The sequence below is a fragment of the Crocuta crocuta genome, unplaced genomic scaffold, assembly GCF_008692635.1.
Source record: "Crocuta crocuta isolate KB4526 unplaced genomic scaffold, BGI_CrCroc_1.0 scaffold175, whole genome shotgun sequence".
Lineage (NCBI taxonomy): Eukaryota > Metazoa > Chordata > Mammalia > Carnivora > Hyaenidae > Crocuta > Crocuta crocuta.
The window spans coordinates 3,022,100-3,042,384 of NW_027530988.1; the positions used below are offsets into that span (position 1 = coordinate 3,022,100).

General features: G+C 50.2%; 4 protein-coding genes across 13 annotated transcripts; 1 reads left to right on the forward strand and 3 right to left on the reverse strand.

The window, feature by feature from the left end:
• Positions 1–27: 27 nt before the first annotated feature.
• TM9SF1 (transmembrane 9 superfamily member 1) lies at positions 28–5,754 on the reverse strand. Of its 5 annotated transcripts, none has more exons than XM_077770451.1 (6): positions 5,694–5,754; positions 4,901–5,262; positions 3,296–3,917; positions 2,823–3,008; positions 1,240–1,513; positions 28–693 (listed from the first exon to the last, which is right to left on the reverse strand). In XM_077770451.1, the coding sequence occupies exons 2-6, from the start codon at positions 5,243–5,245 to the stop codon at positions 300–302; spliced, it is 1,821 nt and encodes a 606-aa protein (XP_077626577.1). In that variant the 5' UTR covers positions 5,246–5,262; positions 5,694–5,754; the 3' UTR covers positions 28–299. The 5 variants fall into 5 exon arrangements, with proteins under 5 accessions (XP_077626577.1, XP_077626575.1, XP_077626578.1 ...); XM_077770449.1 differs by lacking the exon at positions 5,694–5,754 and adding an exon at positions 5,565–5,652; XM_077770452.1 differs by lacking the exon at positions 5,694–5,754 and adding an exon at positions 5,528–5,652 and having other exon boundaries at positions 3,407–3,917.
• A 4,756-nt stretch (positions 5,755–10,510) lies between these two features.
• TSSK4 (testis specific serine kinase 4) lies at positions 10,511–13,050 on the forward strand. 4 transcript variants are annotated; one of them, XM_077770457.1, is made up of 4 exons: positions 10,511–11,029; positions 11,384–11,598; positions 11,985–12,378; positions 12,731–12,973. In XM_077770457.1, exons 1-4 carry the CDS (start codon positions 10,805–10,807, stop codon positions 12,893–12,895), a joined length of 999 nt encoding a protein of 332 aa, XP_077626583.1. In that variant the 5' UTR covers positions 10,511–10,804; the 3' UTR covers positions 12,896–12,973. The 4 variants fall into 4 exon arrangements, with proteins under 4 accessions (XP_077626583.1, XP_077626585.1, XP_077626582.1 ...); XM_077770459.1 differs by having other exon boundaries at positions 10,512–11,029; positions 12,015–12,378; XM_077770456.1 differs by having other exon boundaries at positions 10,513–11,029; positions 12,804–13,050.
• A 1,135-nt stretch (positions 13,051–14,185) lies between these two features.
• CHMP4A (charged multivesicular body protein 4A) lies at positions 14,186–17,658 on the reverse strand. Its single transcript, XM_077770460.1, has 6 exons — positions 17,558–17,658; positions 16,075–16,224; positions 15,809–15,986; positions 15,279–15,387; positions 14,967–15,102; positions 14,186–14,538 (listed from the first exon to the last, which is right to left on the reverse strand). Exons 1-6 carry the CDS (start codon positions 17,586–17,588, stop codon positions 14,480–14,482), a joined length of 663 nt encoding a protein of 220 aa, XP_077626586.1. The 5' UTR covers positions 17,589–17,658; the 3' UTR covers positions 14,186–14,479.
• Positions 17,659–18,096: 438 nt separating this feature from the next.
• Positions 18,097–20,234, reverse strand: MDP1 (magnesium dependent phosphatase 1). 3 transcript variants are annotated; one of them, XM_077770466.1, is made up of 6 exons: positions 19,437–20,234; positions 19,263–19,323; positions 19,083–19,193; positions 18,640–18,747; positions 18,464–18,549; positions 18,097–18,294 (listed from the first exon to the last, which is right to left on the reverse strand). In XM_077770466.1, the coding sequence occupies exons 1-6, from the start codon at positions 19,471–19,473 to the stop codon at positions 18,209–18,211; spliced, it is 489 nt and encodes a 162-aa protein (XP_077626592.1). In that variant the 5' UTR covers positions 19,474–20,234; the 3' UTR covers positions 18,097–18,208. The 3 variants fall into 3 exon arrangements, with proteins under 3 accessions (XP_077626592.1, XP_077626591.1, XP_077626593.1); XM_077770465.1 differs by having other exon boundaries at positions 18,454–18,549; XM_077770467.1 differs by lacking the exon at positions 19,083–19,193 and having other exon boundaries at positions 18,454–18,549.
• Positions 20,235–20,285: the final 51 nt, after the last annotated feature.

A 20,285-nucleotide genomic window follows, 5' to 3' on the forward strand; every position in this document is an offset into this window, starting at 1 on the left:
TCCAGACCAAACCGTCCAACTACAGGATCCTTTTTCTTAATAAATTTTATTTTGATAATTGTAAAAAGAAAGATCAGGACCAAACTAAAGGCAACTTAAAAAGTTCAAATATATACTCCTTATATAATAGAGATTTGTAATTTCCAGGCCTTCCGGGGGAAAGGAGGCCCAAAGGGCAAAGGGGAAGGCAATAATGCCATCATACAATTCAGTCAATCAGAAGAGACGTTTGTAAGAGATCAGTGGGCCTCTGGACGTGAAGAATGGGAGAGAAGATCAATGGTTTTGCTACCCAAAACTTAGTCCATCTTGAGGTTAACATAGATATAACGGATGAACTTCAGGGAAGAAAAAAAGGAGATGGTGCCTAGCATGAGGAAGAAGACGTAACCAGTGAGTAAGGAGTAGCCAAAAAACTCTACTGTCTGTACTGCCCCTGACATGTTGGAGCGCCGAGCATAGTAGAAAACGGAGTAGAGGAAGATGAAGAGCCCAGTGGAGCCAACACTCAGCACAGATCGCCACCACCAGCGGTAATCCTCCCCAGACAACTGGAAGTAGGTGAGCGCAATAGAGATGCAAGCCCCCACGCTCAGCAGGATGGCGAAGACAAAGAAGAGGATGCCATACAGAGTGTACTGTTCCCGACCCCACACTGTGGCAAAGATGTAGTACAGCTCCACAGAGATGGCACTGTGAAGAGAAGAGACGATACACAGCATTAAAGGGCTGTGCGCTGTCAGCACAGTGGCCAGGTCAAAATCCAGCCACCACCCCTCCGTGTTACCAGGTCACTCCACTCCCTGCCCTACAGTTCCTGGCTCCGTGGGGACTCTTTTACCCGTGACTAGCTGTGCTCATTTTAAGAAGAGCTTCCCTGATAGGTTGAGAGCAATGATCTTGTCTGTTTTATTTTCTGCTCTATATTATCTGCCTGGCACTAGAGGTACTCAAAAAACTGAATAAGCAATCACATAGTTATAAGCCCCACCTGGTGCCTGTGGACACTAAAGTCAGAAACCAGGAAGAGAGTGAACTGAGCAGTGTCTTTGGAGAGTTTTGTAAGTGAGACGCCCTCATCTTTGAATTGACTCAAGCTGAGTCCTGCTTGGATAAAGGTGGAACTACTTAATGATCTCGTAAGTGTGCACCTGAACTAGGGATCATCATGGGTATGGAGACAGCCAAAGTTAAAGTCAGGAACCGGAGAGTGATGACCATGGCATAAAGGGAGGATACCTGAAAGGCAGGAAGCCTCCGACAGTCATGTGGATGAGCGTAGACTTGTACCAGGGCTGGGGCGGGATTTCCCGGGCGATGTTCTTGGTGCGACAAGGTGCATCAAAGGGGCTAGCATTGTTCTTCCCGAAGATGCCTCCAATGACAGTGAGGGGAAAGCCCACCAGCAGCCAGACTGTCAGAAGCAGCAGGATGGTGGTGGCTGGCAGAGCTTGTGTTGAACCATTAGCCCAGTGCACTGAGTTCACCACACTCCACGTCAGGAAGAAAGGCACTGCAGGGATGGGCCCCCAGAGGGTCAGCAGTAGGAACATCCCTGGGGCCACCCACTCTGACTCGACCTAACAGGGAGGGGGGAGGGGTGTGAAGCATCCTGCTCCCTGGCTGACCACCCTTTCACATCCCATTGTTCCCAGTTGTCTTACCAACAGCCCTTCCCCCAACCATTATTATTAAGAGTCAAGGCAGCTGTTACATAATGATCTAAGAGAAACACAATCCACCTGCCTCCCAGGGCCTGTTCTGCTGTGGCATTGGTGAATCCTAGCATGACCCATTCCTTTGGCTTAAGGCCCTATTTTCAGAAAACCCATATTATGTTTTCTGTAAGCCTATTTCAGAAAACACATACAATGTTTCATCAAACATAAATGTGATGAAGTATAAATCAGATACTCAAGATTGGGAACATGAAAGGTTCAAAATGCATACAACTACTGCCTCTGAAAGGAAAAGCTGGCTTGTAAGGCTAGAGTGGGGTAACCATCTCCAAATTTTAAAAAAAAGTTATTTTGGCAGGGGCGTCTGGGTGACTCATTTAAGTGTCTGACTTTGGCTCAGGTCATGATCCCATGCTTTGTGGGTTCAAGTCCTGCACCAGGCTCACTGCTCAGTGCGGAGCCTGCTTCAAATCCTTTGTCCCTCTCTCTACCCCTCTCCCACTCATGTGCGCACATGCTCTCTCAAAAATAAATATTAAAAAAAATTTTTTTAAAGTAGGCTCTGAGCACAGAGCTCAGTGTGGGGCTTGAACTCACAACCCTGAGATCATGACATAAGCCAAGATCAAGAGTGGGATGCCTAATCGACTAAGCCACCTAGGTAGCCCCAAAAAACCTTTTTAAAAAGAGGGAATATCAAGAAATATGTTCAAAAAAGAGTGTTATTTCCACTCATAACATAATGGTCAAGGATATAGGCTCCAGAGTCAGACTGCCTGCATCTGAACCTGGTTCGCTTCCTCTTAGGAGTGTAATTTCAGGCAAATTGCTTAATCAGCCTTCCATTTCCTCATCTGTAAAATGGGGACAATATTAACTACTGCATAGGGTTATTGTGGGGGCTTAAAAGTGATGAAGGTATGCTGGGTGCTTAGCATGTTGTCTAAAGCATTTTAAGGACTTAATTTTTAAACTATGCAAAAGAAATGCAGTCTTGTCTTTTGAATGGCTTTCTTTTCTCTTATGCCTATTTTTATTCCCTTAAGGCCTTACTCTAACTCGATCCCAGGTTCCATGATGTGTTGTAAGTTCCTAAATCCTCAGCCTGCCAGGCCAGCCCACCAGGGAAAGGACAGTCCTCACCAGAGAAGAGGCTGGTGGTGAGAATGATGTTCCACACCCAACGCTCGCCTCCAATCTGTCGGTAGAAGTGGCTGGACACGTAGCCAGAGATGCAGCAGGTCAGGGCATACAACAAGATGGCTGCCGAGTTAATGGCCCCGTGACGGTGCACATTGAACATGCCCAGCAGCGCCATGACAATAATGCCTGCAGGGTGGTAGTGGAAAGCCTGTGTCAGGTCGGCCCTATCTTTTACCTGGCAACGTCAGAGGAATCAGCCCCCTTTCTCCCAGACCCAAGGAGAACAATATCCCCTAATTCTGTTGTCCAGCAAACCCACAACTGAATATACACATGCTTCTTAAGGCCATCCCACCCCTTAGGTTTGCTTCTCACCTTGGAAAGAAGAGAAGATCTGCAGATCTTTCCAGAACAAACCATCAACTTAGTTCTACCCCTTGAGAGAAATCCCTGATTAATTTTTATCACCTCACCAGTGCCAAGGGCCAGGAACTGGGCACCCACACCAAGCACAGCACAGAGCAGACCACGGTATGGAGGGAAGCGGAAGACATCTGTATGGATAATTTTCCAGCCATTGTCACCTTGGTCAAAGTCATCACCAGAGCCTGCAGAGGTAGTCTCCTCATCCAGGTTGTATCGAGCCAGGTCATTTCGAAGCACACGCATGAGAATGACAGCCACGAAACCCACCAGTAAAAACACAAGCACCATGGAATTGATGATGGACAACCAATGGATTTCCAGCGTTCGGGGAAAGAAACCACCGTCATCGCCACGGCGCCTGTCACTCCGACGTTCCACTGAAGTCTCAGACCAGCGCACGCTGTACGTGTGGGTGAGGCCTAAGAACTCATCAGGTCGTAACCCATCTAAGCTGTGGGGCTTGACGTCCCGCACAGAGACATTGGCAAATATAATTCGATCTCCATGGAATTCTAGGTGGAAGTCCAAATGGGTCCAAAGCCCTATCTTGTGGCTGTGGGGCAGGAAGCCACTCTCCTCCATGTAGCCCACAAAGCCCCGGATTGGCAAGTCATCCACTACAAATTCAAAGTAATACAGTTCCTCAATGGCCTGGCGCAGCTGCTCCACCTACAAAGAGCAAGTCAGGAGTCAGACAAGGCCTCTCCAGGCATAGATTTAGAGCAAGGTTCCACAACCTGGGCACTACTGACATTCTGGGCTGGATAATTCTTTACTGTGGGGCGCTGTCCTGTGCCCTATAATATGTACCATCCCTGGCTTCTTCCCACTAGGTGTCAGTAGCACCTCGCCACCTTCCCTCCCAGCAGTGACAATCAAAATTATCTCCGGACATTGCCAAATATCCCCTGAGAGACAAAATTGCCCCCTGCTGACAACCACTAGGTTAGAACCTAGTATGCTGGGATTCTCCAAAAAGAGCATTATGATTTGACAGGGTTAAGGTGTAGAAAAAGGAGAAAGGCAAGGTGTCAGAAGGTCTGGCGTAGACTAAAGAAAAGTGCCCTAAGATAGGATGTACTAAAGAGAAAAAGCATCACAGGAAAGATTGGAGCATACAGGAGCCAGTTAAGAAAGCCAAGAGGTAGGTATGGAAGGCAACGACTATGTAGGAGTGATAGTTGGGACCTTTTTACCAACAGAGCAGCCTGGAGTCCGGAGTCTTGGGCTCTCATATCACCTCTGCAAATTCAGTATCTTGGAAAGTCACTTTTGAGCAAGTATGTTTCTTCCTCAACTGAATGCAAATAATACCACCTGTCCTGCCTCCCTGGTGGGACTGTAGTTAGAATCAAGTCAGATCTTTTCCAAAACCATAAATTATGGGGTGCTTGGGTGGCTCAGTCGGACTTTGGCTCAGGCCATGATCTCCTGGTTTGTGAGTTCCCGCCCCGCATCAGGCTCTCTGCTGACAGCTCAGAGCCTGCTTCAGAATCTAGGTCTTCCTAGCTCTCGGCCTGTCCCCCACTCACGCACTCTCTCTCAAAAATAAATTAAAAAAAAAAATAAATAAAACAACAACCATAAATTGTAAGGCACTGTTTAGTCCCTGGGTGGGAGGGCTAACTTCTAGCCAATGTGGAGAGGCTGACCTGTGCAGAGCTGAGCTGCATGTGGCACAGAATTCTCTTCTCCACGTTCTCCCGAAAACGGATCTCGTACAAAGACTCGGCCATTCGGTCCCCATCCAGCACTTCACCCAGGCTAAGGCTTTTGTGTCGTATCTTCTCAGGGCAGCAGACCGGAAGCTGATAGTAGTGGTAAGTCTCCTGAGGGTTGTGGTAGGGTCCCACTTTGTTGACATATAGAATGACGGGGTCACCGGCCTTGTAGTGTGTCACACCTTCCACCCCAGTCTCCTGGCCTGTGCCCAGCAGCAGCATCAGAAGTGGCAACCACTGGCAGTTCCGACTCCGCGGGTGCCCTAGGACTGTCATCCTTAAGGCAGCAGAACCTGTTTGGGGGAGTCCTGCAGTTATGGAAACCAACCCCTGACGCCCCAGGTCAGGTCGTTCGAACCGAAACCCAATGGCTCCAATTCCTCCCCTTGGCCTCTCCAACCCTCCTTCGGGAGGCCGCCTCCCAACCCCCCCTCCCCCCCGCAACACTGTCTCACTGTCCTTTGCTCTCCTGTTCTTTCAATCTGGGGTTCCCCCCGCCTGCCCGGGACCTCCCCGCGCCCCAGCCCGTTTCCATGGCAACGCCACGCGCCCTCACACCTCAGGCACCTTCCCGCGGCCCCTGCGGGGTCCTCACCGCACGGGAAGGGCTGGCCGAGGCGGCGCCCGCGGCCTCTGCGGCCCCGTAGCGGCCCTTGGGTTCCAGCCCGGGTCTCCCCCCTGAGCGGCGCGCGAGCGGAGGCCCGGGAAGGACCTGACGACCGACCTCCACTGGGTTGGCCGCGGCGGTGCCTGATCGCAGCGGCTGTAGCCACACCACACGGGACACCGCACTCGGTTCAGTTAAGTGTTTGCCGACTAGCTTTCTCCAGTCGACAGCCAGGCCCAGCTCTGGAGAGTCCGCAAGACCTAGCTAGCCCGTCCCCCGGCGGGGGGGCCTCCCGGCGATCTGGAGAGCAGCCCACGACACGTCAGTCTTACTACTTCCGCCTCAGCCGCGGGGACCTCAGCCCGGCGGAAAGCTCCTNGAAACGGATCCCGGTAGATGGCTGGGCCTACACCTAGTGGACGACCCGGAGCTTTTGCCGGCCGAACCAGTGGGCATTTGCCGGCTGAACTCGCCACCGACTGCAGAGGGCGAGCTCAGAGAGGCGGTTGATGGCCCCCAACCCGGATCGAGCTGAGGCATTGGGCGTCGCTGTGCTGGGACATCGAGGGCACAGGCCGTGCAAGCGTCTAGGAATCTGCATCTCACCTCTCTGCTTCTCTCCCAACCCGTCTTGAGTGTCCTCCCGCCAAAAAATAAATACATAAATAACACTGTCTTCCCGAGGCTGTATTGGAGGCCTCCCTCGCCAGATAACGGCTGTCACATGTTCGAAGACAGGCAAGCCCGAGGCAGGTCTGTTGCGGAGACACGCAAAGAGACAGGGTGTTAGCCCTTTTATCCGGTGAGCTGGGGAGCCTGACAGGGTTATCGTTACTTGCAGGTAAAGAATCTTGGCCTACGTTAGACTCTTTTCGATGTTCTTGGGTATGTGTGTGTGTGCGCGTGTGTGCGCGCGCGCGCGCAGGTAAAGAATCTTGGCATACGTTCGACTCTTTTTCGATGTTCTTGGGTGTGTGTGTGTGTGTGTGTGTGTAGATGTACACGCGCGCGTTTGGATTTCTCAGTTTTATGTTGCAGATTATTCTGGAGAAGATTACCCTTGCCTGTCTTGGCTATTTTGAGGGTACCTGACATTGGGAGAGTTTTGAAGCTCAGACGAGGGGCAGTAACTTCCGTTTGGCCACTCGGGGGCAACATGTAAGGATGCAGATTTAAGGTTCCCTTTCCCTGGGTAAAGAAGTAGTGCCAGGGCGAAAAATCACAAGAAGCTTCTGGCTTGAAAAGGCCTTCTGCCCTCTCTGATGCAGTCCTCCCTGTAGGAGGAGGTGAGGTTCCAGGAAGTAGGGGATTGAGTTGTTTAGATAGTCAGTGGATTTGTATAATTAGAAAAGCAGTTTAGAGAAGCCAGAGACCTGGGACTCTTTCTCACTCCCCCGTCCCCACCCTCATCTTCCTCAGATCAGTGCCACCAAGGCCCCTGCCTATTCCCTGATTATCTTCCCATACTTGCCCTCCTTGTGGCTGCCTTGGTTCAGGTCCAGCCCTCTCTCACCTAAATTACCATGATAGCCACTTTGGTAGTCTCCCCGTCACCTCCCCACTTGGATCCATTTTCCATACTGCTGCTGTAAAGATTTAAAAAAAATATATGTGTGTGTGTGTGTGTGTGTGTGTGTGTGTGTCCTATTTCCAGCAACAGTGGTTCTCAAAACTTGGTACCCATCAGATTCAGCTAAAGGCTTATTTAAATCGGAGACCTAGGTCCTACCAAATCAGGATCTTAGAGGAGGGGGTGACTGGTCATTATTTTTTAACAGGCTCTGATTTTGACTAAAATTTAACCATGAGTGTATAGGATAAAGTCTTACAAGTTTAGCCTATGAGGCCTGTCAGACCTGGATCTTTATTACTTCTCCAGGTACATTGGCCTTTTGGAACCCTGTCCTCTGTTCAAATTGGAATCTTGAATATCGTGTTCTCTCAAGCCTGCAAGCTCATACAGTTCCTTTTGCCTAGACTGCCCAGTCTACCGTTCCCTACTTACCTGCCTGAAGACTTCTATTGAACAGTGCAAATGCTTTCCGTATAATGCCCCCTTTTTCATCTTCCAGTCTTTGTTTATAACACTTTACCTCACTGTACTGTTATTTTATTTCTTATGTGCCTGTCTTCCTTGTTAATTGCTAACTCCCAGGAGTTACTCCCTGGGAGTAACTGTTACTCCTAGGAAGACTATAATTTATGGATCTTGGTATCCTTAGCAGTGCTTTGTAAAAAGTAGGCCGCTTAATACAGGGTTTTCAAATGAACTGGTATACCCCCTGCACAGTGATGAGAACAGAGCTGCCACCAGGCTACCTATCCAGGGGTCCGCCAGCTACCCAGAGGATGGGGCTGTGTGGCCCTCCTTACCACAGTGTGCTCTGGACAACTCATCTTGGTAGACTGAGAATGTAGATTAGGCTTTCAACAAACTTTGGAACCATCCTGCCAGCAGGGTCAGCAGGCTGTCGGTAAATAGGAATTTACCAGTAGTCTCTGGCATAATCTGTTGTTGGAGTTGTTTTGTTTTGGAAGATAGAAATGTGATTCTTCCCTCGTTCTCTCCTCTGAGTGCCACTCCCCACCCTTGCCTCACCCTACACACATACACACACACACACACACACACACACACACACACACACACAGTCTTAAATCCAGGCAACCCTTCAGGCACCACAACCTCTGTTATTCCCTGCAACCTGCATTTTTCTGGCTCATCTTCCTTCCTCATGCAGCTTAGATTCCGCATTCCATCATTTCAGCCACATTCTTGACTGTGTTCTTGATGCCTCTCTTCCATTGTTCTTTCATTCCAGCTGCCACGTGAAACCTTAACCTTGGGTTCATATTCAAGAACTGTCTGTATTCAAGCACCTATACCCAAGAGGAATCTTAACACTGTGTTAAAATTGTGTGTCTGTAAATTGTGTTTTTAACCTCAGTTGGACCCCCAGTGCTGCTCAGTGATCCTGTTCATTTTCCAAATCAGCTCTCTTCCATTCTGCACAACCCATTCTTCTCAAACCTCTGACTTCATGTCCCTCTTCTTGCCAGGTGACCTCCCTGACAGCCTAGTGAGAGATGCAAGCAGAAAAAACACAATTACAGACACTATGTTGGGTGCTGTGACAGAGAAAGTACTGGGGCTCTGAGAGCATCCGGGAAAGAGGAACATCTAATTTGGTCTTGAACAGTCAGTAAAGGCGTCCTTAACACAGCTTATGAGCTAAGTCCTAAAGGGAGAGTAGGGATTTGCCAGACAGAGAAAGCAATGAAGGAAAAGTAATTCTGTTTGACTGTAGCATCGCATGTAGGTTAACAGATAAAATTACAGAAGTAAACAGGGTGAGATGTCGAACCCATATAAAAAAATTTGGACTTGATCCTGAGGAGAATGGGGAAGACACTGAGTTGTTTTAAGTGGGCGTAAAATCAGATTTATGCCTTGGAGTTCAGGGTGCAGACTGGAGGGGAGCAGAAAGCTTGCTGGAGTGATTAGTTGAGAACTTAAAGAGGCTTCAGCTAAGGCAGTGGCAGCTGCTCCAAGAGCCTGGAACATAAGATTAAAGATGATTAGGAGGTAGAAGAGACAGGATTTGGTGACAGATTGGATGTAGGGACTGAGACAGAGGGAAGGGTCCAAGATGACATCTGGGTGTGTAAATTGAAGACAACTCGTATAGAACTTACAGGAAGAGGAAGTCCAGGGCAAGAACATAAAGAGTTCAGTTTTGGACATGGTACGTTGAAGATACCTGAGGAAAACATGTCCGTGTGAATCCAGTGAGCAATTGGATGCTAGATCTGGAAGTCCAGAGACATCTGAGCTAGAGACGAGATTAGGAGCAGTCAGCATGGATGTGATACAGAAAGTGTTGGGAATGGGGGGGGGGAGATCCTTATGGGATGAGGAAATAAGACCTGTGGTAGAAACTTAGGATGTGATTAAGGGACAGACAGAGAAGATGAGGCTCCAGTGAAGTCTGTGGGATGGCCAGAGGGATGGGAGGAATACTGCCGAATTGAAGGGCATGGAAAGCAAGATAAGAATGCATTTCAAGGTTCAGAGGTGGAGGCTATTCCACCCTTTCAATCTTAGTGATCCTTGTAATCTTGTAACTGTTTTTACTGGTGTAAAGGTATGGAAGTGATGCTTTGCTGATCTTGGAGCCTAGGCTTCAATCGAGCACGCAATTTCTGATTTTTTCTTTCTCTTGAAATTCAGTGCTACTGTGTGAAGGAACTTAGGCTAGTCTGCTGGATAGTGAGACCATATGCAACAGAAACAAACAATCCCAGCTAAGACAAGACCACCAGAAGAACCAGCCAACTGAGCACGCTCAACTTGGGGGGAAAAAGTGGTTGTTTTAAGCCAGAAAAACATTTTAAGGTTAAGATTCCTTAGAATAGGGGCACTTGGGTGGCTCAGTCATTTGAGCGTCAGACTTTAGCTCTGGTCATGATCTCATGGCCAGTGGGTTCAAGCCCCACAATGGGCTCTGTGCTGACAGCTCAGAGCCTGGAGCCTGCTTCTGATTCTCTGTCTCACTCTCTCTCTGTCCCTCATCTGCTCATTCACTGTCTCTCTCTCAAAAATAAATAAAACATTAAAAAAAACACACGGTAATAAGCATTTTTTAAAAAAGATTCCTTAAATATGTTCTTACAACACCTTGCAATTCTCTGTAATATTCTCACACGTGTGTTTCTCATGCTGGATAATAAAACTCTAGGAGCACAGGGTCTCTGTTGGCCTTATTGGTTGTTTTATCCCAGTACTCAGCACACTGCCTGGCACACAGTGGGTGCTCAATAGACCTGAATAGTTAAAGGGATTAGATCTATGGGGGGCGGGGGGAGTCTCACCAAATCGTAGAAGTTGCCTCCAGGTATGTGTTCCAAAGTGTACTTCATTCTCCAGTCTTATGCCCAGTGGTGGAAAGAAGGTGAATTGTGATGTATGTGGAACATGGGAAACTGGGGAGTTCCGTAACCAGGAGGAGAAAGAAGTAACAACAGCTAGTGGAGACAAAAAGAACTGTTTCTCCCTTCTTCCCCCTCCACGTTTCCAGTGAGAGTTGAGCCCAGCATCCCAGACTTGTGTGACTATATAGGCAAGCTTTCAAAGACTAACTACTTTGGTACCCTAGCCCTCATGGCTTTCTGAGCAGATAATAGGCTTTTAAGTAGCAAAGCTCCCTGCTCTCAGCAAGCCCAACACCATGGGGAAAGGAGACACCTTGCAGGTAGCACCAACCACCTCAGCCTACCGCTCTGTCATGGAGGAGTATGGTTACGAGGTGGGCAAGGTCATTGGCAATGGCTCCTATGGGATGGTTTATGAGGCTTACTACACAAAGCAGAAGGTCACGGTGGCTGTCAAGATCATCTCAAAGAAGAAGGCCTCTGAGGATTATCTTAACAAGTTCCTGCCCCGTGAGATACAGGTCAGAAAGGGGGCTGGAAGAGGGAACTGGTACCAACCTCATTAAGACTTCTGGGTATGGTTAGGAAGGGGTATGGGTTCAGCCCCCAAATCAGAGGTGAATGTCTTGCTTTACTAAGCAGCAATCAATCAAGCAGGTTGATATAAATTCAACCTCTTTCCACCCACCCACTCACCTCCAGGCCCTCACAAAGTAAAAGTACAAAGCATAGGGTTTGCCCACAGACCTCTAGCCCTCTTGGGTTTAATCCCGTTGCAGAGTTCTAAGCAAGTTAGCAGTGGGACAGCAGGAGGGCTGGGAGCACAGCCAGGGTTCTCCCTTCCCAGGTTTGACGGGTCCCTCTTCTGGGGCCAGGTAATGAAGATCCTGCGGCACAAGTACCTCATCAACTTCTATCAGGCCATCGAAACCACATCCCGAGTATACATCATTCTGGAGCTGGCCGAGGGTGGTGACGTCCTTGAATGGATCCAGCGTTACGGGGCTTGCTCTGAGCCCCTTGCTGGCAAGTGGTTCTCCCAGATGACCCTGGGCATCGCCTACCTGCACAGCAAGGGCATCGTGCACCGGTGAGGGCGCTGCCACCCAGGCTGGGCCCTTTGGGGTCTCAAGGGGGTTTTATGCGTATTTTCCATTTTCTGCCCTCTTTTTCCCTCCCTTGGCCTTCCTCAGTTATCTAGGCCCATTCATCCCCTCTATTTTAATTGTCTGGTCAAGAACATTTCTGTAGTGCCCACCGTGAGCCCAGCACTCTGTGAACTGGGCAATGATGAGCCCCCACTGGTCCTCAGGTACCATCCTCTCTCACTTTTGGGCTCTGCTCCTAACTCCGTGGCTCCTTCCTCTCTACCTTGTGTCCTCATAATGGCACCTGTCTCCCACTTTGCCTTTTCCATCTCTAGCCTCTGACCCCCGGCCCTTCAGCTCCCGGTCTAATACTAAGCCCTCTCCCCAGCCTGACCCCCAGCCTTTCTGCTGCTGGTAGGGACTTAAAGTTGGAGAACCTGTTGCTGGACAAGCGGGAGAACGTGAAGATATCGGACTTTGGCTTCGCCAAGATGGTGACTTCTAACCAGACTGTGCGTAGTAGCGCTTCTTACCGCCAAGTGAACTGCTTTGCCCACCTCAGCCAGACCTACTGTGGCAGCTTTGCTTATGCCTGCCCGGAGATCTTGCTGGGCTTGCCCTACAACCCTTTCCTGTCTGACACCTGGAGCATGGGCATCATCCTCTACACTCTAGTGGTCGCCCGGCTGCCCTTTGATGACACCAATCTCAAGAAGCTGCTGAAAGAGACGCAAAAGGAGGTCACTTTTCCATCTAACTACTCCATCTCCCAGGAGTGCAAGGTGCTGGCGCCCCCAGGAGGGCTGAGGCCTCAGGGCTGACCCACAGGGAGGGAATACCCAACCTAGGTCTCCCCATGCTGGGGGAGGCCCTTCCCCACCATCACAGTCTTACATTGTGGCCCCTGCCCCAGAGCAGTTGGCGGGGAGGGAGCTTAAAGGGCCATTCCTGGGCTCCACACCTTAGATGTGAGTGATGAGCTGATTGCAGCAGGCTAATGCAAGGATTTCCCCTCAAGGAACCCTTCCACCCTCTCCCCTCCAGGGAGTTAGACGCCAGGCTCCTCAGGATAAAACCAGGGCCACACCCTCTTTTACCAGAGTGGTGTGATGGGCTATCCTGCTTCTCTCTCAGGTCCAGCTGCTCATTGCCTGTGTGGCACAATGGGAGGCAAGCTCAGCCAAGACCTCTCTCTCCCCTGCCCTAGAACCTGGTCCTCCAGACGCTATGCCAAGCCACCAAGCGTGCCACCATCCTGGACATCATCAAGGATCCTTGGGTGCTCAAGTTCCAGCCTGAGCAACCCACCAATGAGATCAGGCTGCTTGAGGCCATGTGCAAACCCCCCCGCACCGCTAATCGGCACCAGTCCTTGGAAATCAATACCTAAAAGTGGTTGAAGGAGGGGGTTAAGAGAGGAGTGAAGCAGGAGGGTCTGGGGCTAACAATCTTTTATACGAAAAATAAATCTTTTTCTGATTTAGTTTCATCAGCTGGAGTCAAAGACATTCTTTCCTCAAGGGAACCTTAACAGAGAACACTGCTGAGTGCAACAGGTGGATTTCTAACCAGAGTCTGAAACTGGGCATTTTTTTTTTTTTTTTTTTTAATTTTTATAGTTTATTTTTGAGACAGAGACAGAACATGAGCTGGGGAGGGGGCAGAGAGAGAGGGAGACAGAATCTGAAACAGGCTCCAGGTTCTGAGCTGCCAGCACAGAATCCGATGTGGGGCTCGAACCCACGAACCGTGAGATCATGACCTGAGCTGAAGTCGGACGCTTAACCGACTGAGCCACCCAGGTGCCCCTGTAACTGGGCATCTTGATACCTGTTAAAGTCAACATTGTCATTCACTACATAACTCACATGTGGCTCAGCGAGAAGAGTGTGCTCAGATGAACACCCGCTTTGAGGAAGCTTCATTATTCTAACCAAACGCTCATTATTACACATCTCTGTGCATTCTAAATATTCAAGCAGTGGGGCAGAGGCCCTGGTGGCTGTTTGGTCATGACTCTGCCTGTTTATAACCAAGTGGGGATGGCATTATTTGTTCTCTTAAAAATGGGTATCAGGATGTGTGAAATACCTTGTTTCTTCTCCTTCCTCCAAATGCCACCTTAACCATGACTGAAACCATCCCAGCAAATCATTCACACTATTGCTCTTAGAAACAGAAAAGACAGTTCAAATCAAGCTTATTAGCTATGGGTTCTGAATAAAGGAAAGCTAGTTGCTCCTTTCTCCCTGAATTCTCCCTCCCTGCCCTTGAAAATGGGCTTCGCAAATGGAAAGTGAATAGTAAATCACGGGGCTTTCTTGGCAGAGGCATGATTGGGGGAAAGCAATGAGAGAAGACTCAGAGACAGCTCCACGTGGTTCTACAGTAAATAACAGATCACAGTTTAACCTTAACCTCAGCACCAGGCAACTCTAGGACAAACCAACGTGAAAGATGAATCAGTACATGCCTGGAACATAGTAGGTCAAGATACTGTCAACTCCCACTTCCTGCTCCATGTCCCAATGCCCCTTCTTACTCCCACTATGATTCATGGCTTGAAACAAAGCTCCAAAGACCAGTGAAGAGGTTTCAGGTGTAGATGAGGCAGTATAAACACTAGGGTTCCATCTGTCTGATTTTATTGGGAACAAGGGCACTGTAACTGTTATCAAAGAGAAGGGAGCCAAGGGGCTCCTCTTGCACTAACGTTCTCTTTCAGAGTTGAGCCAGGGAGGGGAGGGCAACAACCCCTCTTCAGGCAGGGTCACTATCACCCTCAGCAGGACCTCCCCAAAAGGCTGTGTTCCTTTAGCTTAGCACTTGGCACTTAAGGAAGAGACCAATGAAGGCAGCACCGAGAAAACAAGCCCAGACTCCTCAGGATACCCACTCCGCCAACTGCTTTAGCGTTTCTTCATCTTCATCCGCTTTGGGAGCTTTGGGGACAAGGATACCCAGAGAAAGAAAGTGTTAGGGCTTTGAGAACTTCCAACAATCCCCTGCTGTTACACTAAGAGTCTGCTGAATCATCTCTCCCTCAGCAAAGAATGGAAAGGTGTGTCCTGCTTGCTGGGCTGCTGCAAATTCCCTGACACCTCTGAACAAACTGGGAAAACGTGCTGCTTTCTCCCGGCACTTGCAGCCCTACATACCAGGGTACACAGCTTGCTGAGTGAGGCAGAGGCTGGACTTTAATCTTCATTCCTCTTCAGCCATGTGCCCTTATGCAGTCAACAACCTGTACAACTGTAGCAGCAGCCCTCTCTGCCTGGCTCCTTGGAGGCAGGATGTAAGAGGAATATAATCTTTCCCCGTATCTATCCCACCCTCTCAAGCCCTGGAGACAACAGAATAACCTGAGTACCTGGCCCTTCAGGCAGCTGTGTGGGGGGTACACTGGGCAGTTTGATGGGGGGTTCTTCCTCCTTGTCGCCTATTTGTAACAACTCCTCAGCCAATTCCTCCTGCTCCAGCTTCTCTAGCTCCTCCAACAGTTCATCCTGGATATGGGACAAGACTGTTAAAGATGAAGAAAGGAAACTTCTACTTCCAAAAACATATCATTTTGGAATCTCCCCACCCCTCCCCCCCGAATTTGCCCCACGATTCTTTTGGGCATTCCTTCCTGCGGGTCTCATGCTTTCTCCAATATTCCCTGACCCGTTGCTCCAATCACCTCATCCACATCAAAGCCCAGGGGCCGGGAAATGGCATCTGAGATCTGCTGGGCCACCTCCTGTTGTTCTGTAATGTCAGCCATCAGCTCATCCACCTTGTCAATGTCCCTGAGAACAACGTAGAGAGCCAAGAAATCAGGCAACGACCCACCTGACTTTCCCATCTTGCACGGATGAAAACCGTCCCGGTTGCGGCCTCGGACTATAAATTCATGGCTATCAGAAGAGATCCCTGGGCGACATACAGAGGCATGTCTGGGCTGAGAACTGTCAAGGAGCCACCTTGGGCAGGAGAGGCTGCACTCCCCTCTCTGAAGGATCTTTAAGAGTTAGGAAAATCATCTTTCCTCCCTAGAATGCTTCAGCTGGCAAAGAGATCTTCCGGGAAGCGAGGAGACTAACAGAGGTCTAGCTGTCACAGGCATCTACACCGTAAATTTACATTCTGAGAGGTCTGAAGATTCATAGTAAAATACCAAGCCACTTTCCCCAGTGCCTGGGCCCCGTGCTTTCCTCCCCCCATACCCACATGTCCTGGTAGGCCTTCTTCATGCCTTGGGCAGCAAGCTCCATGGTCCGAAGCACTTCTGCATTGGTGGTGGCATTCTCAATGGCCTCACGCTGAAACTCCAGGGTAGACAGTGTCCCATCGGTTTGTGCCAGCTGCTGTTCAAATCTTTTCTTCCTCCGCAAAGCCTGTAGGGCGGCTGACCCAGCCCATACCCTGAACATCAGAGCCAGAAGCCCTTATGCTTCCCACCTGGGCCCACCCAATAGGCACCTCTCCCCTGTTACCTCTCTTATTCTTGGTTCCATGCTTCTTGGCCATTTGTAGCTCGTGCTGAATCTTCTGCTCCAGAAACTCCTGTTTCTTGATCAATATCTTCTCTGTCTCCTTCAGTTTCTGGATTGCCTCTTCAGGGGTTGGCCCCTTCTCCTTCTTCCCTGGAGTCCAATCAAGCAGGCCCATATTGCGTGGAGGGAAAATATTAGCCACCAATCACATAGTGTGTGCTAGGTGCCTGTGTTACTGTTAATCCCAAAATGACTCTCTACAATGAATGTACTATCTTCACTTTACACATGTGAAAAACAGGCATATACATGTTAAATTTTTGTTTAAAATCAAACTAGTAAGAACTGAGCAGGAATTGAAATGTGGCAGGATGATTTCCAAATCCAGTATTCTTTCCTTTTGCAAACTGCCTTTCAAGTCATTCCCAGGCTCTTTTTTTTTTTCCCAGAGAAATTTTATGTTCACAGCAAATCTGAGTGGAAGGTACAGAGTTCCCATAGATCCCCTGCTGCCACATATGCATGGCCCTCCTATGATCACATCCCTGCTGGAGTTTGGTCACTTTTTACAATTGCTGTTCCACTTGCTGTCCTAGGAGGTGGACAAGGCCCTAACTCCACAGGATCAAACTGAATGTAAAACAGGGGCTAGAGGGAAAAAAAAATCTGATCTCAATTTTCCCCTTCATCTTCTGTACTTCTGACAGTTATTAAAATTAATAAGGCAGGCCCTTGCCTGCTTAAAATCATTTCACACTCTCCATTGCCTACAAGATAAAATCTAAAACTTTAATGAGCCATACTCTTGTTTACCTCTCCATCCACACTTCTACTTTCCTCCTCTTCAGTTGGCTGAGCATGTACCCACACGCGCGCGCGCGCGCACACACACACAAACACACACACACACACAGCAGCCAGAACTCCTCTTTCCCCTAACTGTACCATACTGGTTCCTGCTTGTTTTGCACACAGTTACCTCCCTCCAAAGTACCTCATTTCTCCACCTGCCATACCTCTAGCCCTCTGGATCACAACCCCCCAAGCCTCTGTCGTGCTCCCCCTGGTTTTTAGGAACATCTCCATCATGGAGTTCCCACACCACGCTATTAGCAGTTTTTGCAGGTCTCCCCCTACCAGATGGGACTTTTAAGTAGGCAATCTTTCTCCATCACCTCAGATTCCCCCTCGGCCAGCACAGAGGAAGCACAGTGTTTTGGAAAGACTAGATGACGACAGCCGGAAACTCATCCCCCCAGCCTAAACAGTGGGGACCCTCCATTCACGTTCCAGCTCTTCTCTCTGGCGCAAGGGAAGGAAGACAGCCGGAGTCAGGCGGCCTGACAAGGCGGGGCCTCCTGGCACGTGAGGTGGCTTCGCTGGACCCGGACAGGGTTTTCGCGACAGCCCGGGGCCACCGGGTGCTTCCCCACACCCCTCGGCCAGCACTTCCCGCCCCACCCCACCCCTCGCCTGGGCTCACCCCTCCCGAAGAGTCTGCCAAGACCACTCATAGCCACCACCCTCGCCTCTCCTGCCTCCTCTCCGCGGCTTCCTGCAACTTCCGCCTGGCTCCCCGGGAGGGTGCGGTCTCATCGCGCAGAGACCGGCCTGGGCCAATCCCTCCTTGGGGCACCGCAGCGACATCATCAACTGGAGCCAACGAGGCCACTTCTGCCACGTGACCCGAGCCACCAGCCCCCAACCCACTCGCTCCTCTTAAAGAGGCCGCTCGATTTTCGACTCCCTAAAAAGGCCGCCCCACCCCCACCCCCAAAAGCACAGTGTTTGTTCTCCTGAAAGGGAATGTGCAGGGTTGTGCATCCCACTTCTTGGGGCCAGTGAAAGAGTTCTTCCGGCCCTTGACAGAGTTCAGGAAACCGGGCGCGGATGGGGCGAGCACAAGGGGTCAGTCAGGTGGCAGAGCCAGATGAAGTCTAATGCCGCTAGCTTTGATCTTGGCACCTCTGAAAAACCAATTATGGCTACAAAGTTAGAAAAACAAAAACCAGCCAGAAGATCTCTTCTGTAACACACAAACACATTTTAATAATTTACAAATACACCTGAAAATGCCTTCGTGACTTCCTTTCAGTTTTATGCTTCAAATGAGGCTCATCCACAGGCCCGGACCTCAGGGCCCAGCCTTTGCAAATGTCTCCAGGCCTTGAGTTAGGGTTTGGAGATTCATTCCATTCTGGACATGGATGCAGGTAACTCCTAGAAAGAAAAGCAGCCACACTTCATCAGGTCTGTTGTTACTCTCACCTTTTTTGGGTGTCACCCCAAAACTGTCATGCGAACTGCCCATCCTGTGCCTGTCTACCTAAACCCCTCCTAGGAACCCTTTCTCCTCATTCCCCAAAAGGCTAATCTCACCGCTCTGTACCCAGTTTGCTGACGTCTAGGATATTCCGCTTCTCGTCATCGAAGAAGATCATCTCGGAGAAAACAACTCCAGTCTTTTGCCGCAACCTGTGCAAGGAGGGGCCGGGGTGGCCACGCTGGCTTCGTAGCTTCCGCAGTCTCGCTGGCCTCCCTGCTTCTACCCTTACCTCTGCTTACCTCTCAAAGTGGGTGACCTTGCTGCCTGGGTAGATTTCCCGATGAACAAAGTATCTGTCAAGGTCAAAGAGCTCCAGTAGCTGATTGGCCCCTTCAATCTCCCCTGTTCTGCAAAAAGGTGTAATAGATGGGATCAGCAGGGCTAGGGGCGGCAAGCTAACTTATGGTTAACCAGGGGGAAATCAACTTGCTGTTTTTCCAGGGTAAGTAGGCATCCTAGATCCTTATTCGATTCCCTATCCTTCCCACCTGACACAGGCGGCGCTGAGCCAATCAATGTTTAATAAATAAAAGGCACAGGAGAGGGTACAGTTAGAAAAAGATGCAAATACGTGCAAATGTGCACCGCCAAAGTTTTTGTAGCCAAGGGTTACACGAGACGTTTCCTCATGCATGCGTCTCTCAGCATGAGAATGACAGCTTTTTTCAGTCACTCTCCTTACCGTGAAGCGGCCGCGACGGGGACCTCAAGGCCCTGCAAGCGTTCCAGGACGTCGCGCACCTCAGGATACAGTCGGACGGCCCGGCCCCGCCTATCCCGGACGGCCCCGTCGCTGGAGTGCGAGAGCGCGCTCAGCGGCTGTAGGCCCCGCGCGGCCCCGGCCTCCCCAGCGCCGCCTCACCTGCCCTTGTGGAACGGGGGGTCTACGTGCGTGTCCACCCAGAACGGCCAGAGCGTGTAATCTGCGGGAGGACGGAGGGAGGGCTCAGGCTCGGGGTGCGCAGGGCTTCGAGAGATGCAGCGGGGGGTTGGAAAAGGAGAGTCCCCTTCAAAGCTCCCCAGTCCGGTCCCTCACCCAGATCGAAGACCGCCAGCTTCGGGAGCCGCGCCATGACCAGCGCCGAAGGGCTGCGCGCTGCAAGGCAAGGCTTTTTTTGCAGCCACGAGCCGGCCCGCCTGCCTTAGAGAAACGGCGACTAGAGCGTCGCCGGCACCGGGGTCGTGGGTCTGGAGGCCGCGCAAGAGCGCCTCCTAACGGCGGAGCGGGGGAAGGACTGCAGCAAAGTGCCGACGCCACCACCCAGAGGACCGCCAGTGGTCCATCTCTCAGAGGCACCTTCTCTTTCTTCTCCACTCCACCCAGCGTGGCCGGAATCGGCTAAACTAGAGAAGCCAGGGAAGGGAGCCCTTTCGTTCCGCGCCTTTCTCATTTTATCTTACCAGTCGAGACCTAAGTGATCCGTAGCTTGTCACTCGTCGCTCAACATTTCTCCAAATCGGCCTCTCTCCAGAAGTACAAAACCCTGAGCCCTCAGCATTCCGGAGCCGTAAACAATGTAGTTAGTGTCTGTGAAGCCCTTGAGGCCTTTCTTGAACCAGGCCATTGGGCTACAATGGGAGAGAATTCACTCTCCCGGTTTCTACCACCTACATCAGTAGTAGTATTGGTAAATGTGTAAAACCAGTTTGCGGGGAGGGACTGATTTGTATTGTTTGGCTTCCTGTAAATATTCCTATCATGGCCAATTTCAAGCTACAAGCATGAGATCACTTACGGGGTTGGGAAGAGAGGACAATAACTAGATTTCCTCAGCTGGTAAGAACTGGCTCCACACCACTTAGAGGTGACTTTCTTACAGTCTCATAATTCCCCTAAGAACACATTCCCTTCTGCTGTCCGACCTCTTCAGAAGTGTAAAAGAGT